Source organism: Colias philodice, chromosome 21 (assembly GCF_061535455.1).
Source record: "Colias philodice isolate Cphi_HAF_F1 chromosome 21, ilColPhil1 Martin Lab GWU primary, whole genome shotgun sequence".
Lineage (NCBI taxonomy): Eukaryota > Metazoa > Arthropoda > Insecta > Lepidoptera > Pieridae > Colias > Colias philodice.
Window position 1 is genome coordinate 2,440,482 of NC_143106.1, and position 8,226 is coordinate 2,448,707.

At 30.3% G+C, this 8,226-nt stretch overlaps 1 protein-coding gene and 1 long non-coding RNA gene across 2 annotated transcripts in view; one reads left to right on the forward strand and one right to left on the reverse strand.

Moving 5' to 3' along the window:
- The window catches only part of LOC149478710 (uncharacterized), a 124,260-nt gene that overhangs the window by 36,994 nt on the left and 79,040 nt on the right, over nucleotides 1–8,226 (forward strand). The window lies entirely within an intron of this gene.
- On the reverse strand, nucleotides 193–8,081 carry mRpL18 (mitochondrial ribosomal protein L18). The gene is made up of 2 exons (XM_089708525.1): nucleotides 7,795–8,081; nucleotides 193–617 (listed from the first exon to the last, which is right to left on the reverse strand). Exons 1-2 carry the CDS (start codon nucleotides 7,959–7,961, stop codon nucleotides 266–268), a joined length of 519 nt encoding a protein of 172 aa, XP_089564651.1. The 5' UTR covers nucleotides 7,962–8,081; the 3' UTR covers nucleotides 193–265.

Genomic DNA, 8,226 nt, shown 5'->3' on the forward strand with positions numbered 1-8,226 from the left:
GGTTCTCTTTTTATCAATTTATGAAAATATAAGTAGTGTTTCTTTAATAATAAAAGATAAAATATTACATATTATTATCTTGTTGTGATAAAGAAATGGTAGAAAAAATTATTGTATGGGGGTACTTAACCCACTTATTAATGAGCACTTACAATAATATATTGTAAAGTGAAGTAACTAGGTAAATAAATATTATTTCTTCTATTACATATTTATTTTAATATCTACAATAACACTAATCATTCTTAATAAATATTAGTTAAAATTATTCTTCTGTAACTTCCCATGGCTTTTCTGGTCTAAACTGATCCCATGGATTTGGTTTTTTATAGACATCCAATTCTTGCAATTTAATACCTCCGTTTTCTACTTCTTTGAGAAATTTCTCGATTTTACTTCCTTCTAAGGGTTTCAAATCACAATACACTTCAGATATTCCAAATTCTAGGCATCTTTGGGCCAGAACTCTACCTAAATTAATGTAAGCACAGGTATCAACAACACTATACAGTTGTTTTTTTAAAGCCCATTCCGATGTTTTAGCTTCAACCACTGGTCCATTCATATAATGTACTACTTGCGCAGTAATTGTTCTAGTGCTTGGAGTAATAACAAGTCTGAAAAATAGTTGTTTTAGTTGAGTGATTAGGTTGCATGGATATGATAACTAAATATTGCGTTTATTTAATGTATAGGTTAAATAATGACCCTGAATTTGGCAGACAGCAGACAAAATGTAATTTCAGATTGGGATATCTCTAAGCGAAAGTAAGTTTTACATGTTTACCGAATTGTGAATTGTTTGTCGTTGATTTACCTACAGGTGATAATAAAGAAAATTTTATTTTATTTTTTAAATTTTTTTTAAAATAAAAAATAAAATTTTGGGAAGCTCTCACCGTGTTCCCAATCTATACATATAATAAAATCGTAGGAAAGTCAAAACTGTACATTGAATATTTTTTTAAAAGAATACTTGATCCATGATCTATAATCGATATAGAAGCCAAAAATATAGTTTTTAGAATTTTTGTCTGTTTGTCGGTTTGTCTGTTTGTCTGTTTGTCTGTATGTATTTCCGGGCTAATCTCAGAAAGTACTGCATAGATTTACTTCAAATTTTGCATGAATATTCCTAAGAGGTCGGGTGAGGATAGTTTAAACATATTATCATGATATCACCTTCGCGGGAGGAGCTGTGAACCTTTATTTTTCTTACATATTCCGTGTACTACGACAGCGTACAATCTAAAGACTCATGTTTAAATGTTGGTTTCGAGTAAGCCATGCTATTATCTAGCTTTACAAAATAAAAACTATGTCATTTACGTAATTTGGGCAGAGAAACAGTTTAATGAATTTAGTAGTATAAAGACAAATTTGAAACAGCGCCATCTATGAGATTTCGTAAAAATCAAATCAATTTACATGTTATCACTACTGAACAACTGTTGAAAATTAATAATTTAAATATAATCATGTTATTTATTTAACTCTTTAACCCATATCTTCCCTTCCCTATAAGGTGCGCTTATATTTCGTGTGAATATACTACATTTTTAAAAGTGAGGGTAGATGTTTATTATTTTAAGTCAAACTAGACACCATTACAATTAATCTAATATTGATTGTGTTCATTGGTTACATTTTTAATCTTCGTGTTTTATAAATTTATAAAGAATAGAAAAAATTCGATCACGAGGCGGGACTCGAACCCACATAATTTCGTGATCGAATGTTTCTATTCTTTATAAATTTATTATTTATAAATTTATATTTATAAAGCATTTGAATAAATAAATAAATAAAATTAAAATAAATGTCATAAAACCAAAAATATCAAATTCAATCTTCGTGTTTTGTGAATTTTCACCATGCGTTCCCACAAAAGGTAAGTTGTTACTTTTATAGGTATTTATTTTTATAATGATAGCAATTCATGTTTTTATTGGTTTTATAATGGTTTTATATTACACTTTTAGAATGAAATAATAAAATGATGAATTCTTTTTGACTTTTACAAGATTTTGAGGTGCGTTGGGAACAGTAGTTTGTTGATAAAATTTTATTTGTAAGTAGCTTTTTTTATTGATTTACAATTATTAACGTTTGATTTTTTATTTACAGATTCAATGTTCATAAAATTATATCGCCTTTGGAAGACTATTTCTGCTGACAATTTTACAACACCACTTGAAAATTGATGATTTGATGATGAAGATAGTGGCAGCAAGGATTAAGTGGAAATTAGTAATCCGCTTCGTCAATTTTTGACTGAAGTTAATGTCCAACGTATGGTTCAATCATTGGAAGTATCTCGGGTAATTTTGGAGGATATTTTTCAGGAAGGAGAGGAGGGGCAGCCAACCACATATCAAACTACTACGTTTTAGTACCGAAAAAAATGTTATTGCCAAATGAAACATAAATTTTGCACTCACAACTGTACAAGTTATGATTTTTATTCTGACTTTGCTGTTATCTGATTATAATATTTATCGTTATGGCTATCGAGGTACCGACCGTACTGGGATGAGAGTACATGATATTATACCTACTCATCATCCAGGATTGCTTAGAGCATTTTCACACTGAAAAAGATGTTTTCTTTGAATCGTAGTTGCTTCATTTATTTATTTTTAATCATTTTACATAATAAGTTTTATATTTGCCCATTTTCATTATATTTTATAAATAAAATGGAACCAACATAACTTTGTTGTGTAGGTATCATTTCTCTATTAATAATCCGTAGGCATATTTTCCGAGCACCCCATTTAAGGTGCGGTCCTGAAATTATAAAAAGTTAATGTATACTTTTGCCTAATATAAGCTCAAGATCATTTTTAGATAAAAATAACAAAAAGAACTTATTTATTAAAATTTAGTAGATAAAAGAAATTATGTTACGATTTTATAAGAAAACACAGTATATTTATTAGGCGGCGGTGATCTCTTCCAGGCAAAAGATATTCATCAGCTCAATAAAATTGAATAGTTGTTGTTAGTTATTCTTTAAATTCACTGATTGTAATGAGCATTTCCGCATGCAAGTTGTATCGTAGTTTAGATATATCATAGTTTTGACACATTACAGTTCCAACAAAACCCTCAAATTTTTGAGCAGAGTTGAGCAAGATAATTTAAAAAATGTGCTGTGTTAAGTATTATAGAAAAGGTTAGTTCGTTGATAATTATCATTTCTTCATCATTTACATGGGTGTTGTTAAATGTTAGTAAAAATAAACTTTGACTGTTAATACTTTTGTTCAGTATTTACCTTTTTGTATATTTACATTTTTGTATATTTTCATGTCGTATAGCTAATTATAAACATAAGTGTGATGTGAAACTAGCTGGATTTATTTTTACACACTCACAGCCATATATTTTATATTAAAATAGTGTAAATCATAATATTTTTTCACAATTAAAAATATTTCCTTTTTTCTGATGGTGTTGGCATCGAATTAAACCGCGCTGTCGTTTCGTTCACTAAAAGTGATGTTATGAGGACCGAATATGTAGCCGCCTCAACTTACGGAAACGAGAGTAACCTGCGTTGTCTGTTAGTTATTGTATAGTCGAATTTCATGGAAATTGGAATCTAAATATATTATGTATACTTAGGTATATTAAATCTGTACATGAAATATATTTCCTAAATAACTATCACGGGGTGATTAGGGATCGACACTGATGCCAAAGAAGCAAACAGTAAAATTTTTGTCCGTATAACCGGTATAGAAACAAAAACTACTCGACGGATTTAAACGAAACTTGGTACAATTATTTTTCATATTCCTGAGCAGAGCAGTAACTCCATTTTTAAGCTTTCGTCGCGTGTGCAACCTTAATGGTTAAAGCTACACAGAAATCATGTATGAAAGAAATGTTCTCCTTATTATATAAAAAATATCTCCCATCATAAATGTCTATCTTTTATGGTTGACTCACAATAACACGTGTAACTTCCGATAGCTTAGGAGTTCGAAGCTTTCTGATTATATTTGTCTATAACACTCTCAGTCCGTTTTAACTCAATTTTTATTTTCATGCATCAGTGCCACCTAAAAAATCTTTATCTCGAAATTCGAGCAAAGCTAAGAAAATGAGAAATAAGAGTTCTCAAGAATCGTTAGAGGTATACTCTAGGCCGAAAACAACATGTGTTATGCCGAGAACCTGAAACCGCTTCACAACGAGAATTGCGGCTCACAGCTGACCGCGAACGGCATGTACTATCCCGTGAGACCGAAACCTTCACTGAGAGGGTATAACGTCTCACAGCTGATCACGGCCGTCACATTTTATCTCGAGAATCTGAAACTTTTACTCAATATGAAGACCGTTTGACAAATGATAGGGTGCACCATAATATTATTCGATCTCTTGAAGATGAACATGAGCATAAGCAATGACTAGAGTAGGGACGCGAATATTACAATTAATTGAGACAAAAACGATTATTAAGTTTGTTTAATGAAAGATTAAGAATTGAAACTATTCGGTCTCTGGAAACGGACGAATAGCGAGAGGCCCCTCTTACTGCAGACAGATTTCGCATAGTCTTAATGACTTAGAGGTATTAGTCAGTTCAATAAAGAAACGAATCTTCAATGGCGGCCAAAGCTGACTTTGACAGATGGTAGGATCATCAAAAAAGAAAATAAAAATAACGTAAATTGATAATTATTTTATTAATTATTTCAAATTGTTTGTTGACAAACTTTTTTGTTATTGTATTTGTGTATTTATATGAATTATCATATTTACGTATACAGAATGTAATAAAATCCCCATAATACTTGTAATAAGCCCATAAAACTGAACAACTTTTCCCAAAGAACATATTTTGTCAAATTCCAATAAAACATTATTTACTTTCGCAAATGCATAATTGTCATTGTAAATTTATGATAAAAACTATTATAGGGAAAATCAAATACATTTTAGTGATTTTATATTTCCATTTTTTTTTTGCATACCGTACGTCCGTGTGTGAGCGAGAGGGAATGATAAGCGCCGCCATTGAAGATTCGTTTCTTTAAAGAACTAACTAATACCTAAACATAGAAGATCAATCTACGAATTCGGTGGTGGGGTCCGACAAATATAAAAGTGGGTTTTCTTATAACCTCACAATTGATTACAGATCATCTTCTGTATAGGCGATATTAACGTAGTATGTTATTTTTGTAATGCTTTAAAGTGGAGTAAGGAGTCGGCTTTCGTTTGAAGATACACCGGAACCTTTGAAATCACTACTTTTAGAGGAACATGACGTGCAATCTAAACAGTTCTTAGACAATATTCGCTCTTATAGTAGTGCGTTTCAAATGATCCTTTGGTGCTCAACAATTATCAGAAGGTCCTTTCATGCTTACTTTTAAGATACAAGGTCAAGTTTACCATTTGATAGGATCCCTTTTGCCTGAAGGCCAACCTAAGTTTCTTTAAATATATTTTGTATTCGACTACAACGAATAGTCGAATACAAGAATTATCAATATTTCTCGAATTTAAAACTGAACTCATTTCACAATTTTAGAACATGTTTCATCAGGTTAATTCGTATGTATGCAGTTTTAAATCGACGTTAGAAGCTTTTCCTCAAGATGGTGATATTAATATAAGATTGTTATAAATGCCGATAGACGGACGTCTATCGGCACTCAGGAACTCCCTGGGCGTGTATAACGCCCAGGCCACAGTATTACAATTTTTCGCATATTTTCGCATAGCAAAGGAGGGGAACTCGCGGGGGGTCAAGTGACGCGGGCCACGTACCATTAACATGCTTAGTTTGTGGTACCGAGCGCGAAAGAAAGTCATCGTGTTTTTGTTTTGTTACTATGTAAACTAACGTAATTTAATACTTAGGTACATATTCTATAACGGTGCGCTCAAACTGTTAATCTACATTTAATTTAGATTATTATTTGAAATACTAAGTAATGTAGAATTTAAATCACATTCCTTCATGTTTTCCTCAGATTTTCAATTTTCTCCGATTTTAAGATTTTCAGAGTGTTCAATTTTAATGTAGTTAAATTTTATAAGAGACAATTAAGAACATTCAAAAATAAAGTGTCACGTATTTTTTTTAAACGACGAATGACCTAAAACGACGTAATCGCGGACGAAGTCGCGGGCAACAGCTAGTTGATTTATAAATCTGAAACTTTCAAATTTAGTTTATTATTGGATTCTGAAAAGGTGATATCAGTTAGTTTTTTCAATTTGGCTTGGAATATTCTGGGATGTATATCTTCCAGAAAAATTATTTTTTAGTGGAAAAAAGAAAAGTCATATTTTCGTCTTTAAAAAATCTAAAGGTGATATTTTTTAAATTTTAAATTTTTCAGTCGGATCGTAAGATATCCTAATTTTTAAATTTTGATGCCGGATATCAAAGTGAAAATTAATCAAAATAAAAATAAAAAAAATGTCATGTCTTCATTTTTAGTAAATCTACAGATGATATATCTCAGATTTTATATATTCTTGTTTATTTGTTGTATATCCTCATCTTTCGATTTTTTTTCCGAAATGGAATATCAGGCATGAATTATTCTTTTTTTTATTAAATAAAGAAAAACATATTAGCAAGGCAATTCAACTGTTAATATTCAGCCCATAATAAGAGTAAAATATGGAATAAAATATTTTCAGTCTTTATATCATAGCCCGGTCAAATTAGACCTTTGCAAAAACAATAATTCCTACAGAGCTAAATTGTGGTAGGGGTGTACCATAACAAATAAAGTTTTAAAAGTACAAGTTTTAAGATCCCATGTGTGTAACAAAAGTTATTCCGGGTCAAAGGAAAAACGGACAGGACGGTAAATTTTATAAAAGAAATACCTCAAATAAGTACTAGATCTTATAATTATTCTGTACAAAAATGATCTCCATGTTTTCTTTCCCAAGAGTTACGAGAGTTTAGAGGGTGTGCCTATAAACTCACCAGCTCTCCACCAAAAATTTAGCTCTGTAGGAATTATTGTTTTTGCAAAGGTCTAATTTGACCGGGCTATGATATAAAGACTGAAAATATTTTATTCCATATTTTACTCTTATTATGGGCTGAATATTAACAGTTGAATTGCCTTGCTAATATGTTTTTCTTTATTTAATAAAAAAAAGAATAATTCATGCCTGATATTCCATTTCGGAAAAAAAATCGAAAGATGAGGATATACAACAAATAAACAAGAATATATAAAATCTGAGATATATCATCTGTAGATTTACTAAAAATGAAGACATGACATTTTTTTTATTTTTATTTTGATTAATTTTCACTTTGATATCCGGCATCAAAATTTAAAAATTAGGATATCTTACGATCCGACTGAAAAATTTAAAATTTAAAAAATATCACCTTTAGATTTTTTAAAGACGAAAATATGACTTTTCTTTTTTCCACTAAAAAATAATTTTTCTGGAAGATATACATCCCAGAATATTCCAAGCCAAATTGAAAAAACTAACTGATATCACCTTTTCAGAATCCAATAATAAACTAAATTTGAAAGTTTCAGATTTATAAATCAATTGGGAACACGGTGAGAGCTTCCCAAAATTTTATTTTTTATTTAAAAAAAAATTTAAAAAATAAAATAAAATTTTCTTTATTATCACCTGTAGGTAAATCAACGACAAACAATTCCCAATTCGGTAAACATGTAAAACTTACGCTTAGAGATATACTTTCGCTTAGAGATATCCCAATCTGAAATTACATTTTGTCTGCTGTCTGCCAAATTCAGGGTCATGTTAAATACAGACTTATGCCAAAATTTTCGTCCAGGTTTATCTAAGTGATATCCATCAGGTTTTCTTCCAATGCGCATTCGCTCTAAGTTTCTAGGGTTTCTATTAACAAACTCTGTTGGTGCGGTTGAGTTAAGTCTTACTAATTGTTTAGCCACCCGAACATCTTTGATTGTAAACATTTTGATATACAAATTTGCAAATGTTATCTCCTTATTGCTGCATGTAACTCACATAGACAAATTAAAATATTTCGATATTTTTCTTTAATTTTAGATCCATATAACCTCAAAATTAAAGTGTCAAACTGTCAACCCAAGATGAAAATATTAAATAAATGTCATTTGTCAGATAACATTAAGGACAGATTATCAAAACGTAGAAAGCAAAAATATAGATTATACGAATCAGTTACTTTCGATACCTACATACAACTTGTACGTATAA

Excerpts from the sequence above, each read along its gene's own strand:
- mRpL18 (XM_089708525.1), bottom strand. The coding sequence starts at position 7,961 with ATGTTTACAATCAAAGATGTTCGGGTGGCTAAACAATTAGTAAGACTT. Across the intron at positions 618-7,794 it reads GGACGAAAATTTTGGCATAA|ACTTGTTATTACTCCAAGCA; the intron begins GTCTGTATTTAA and ends ACTATTTTTCAG.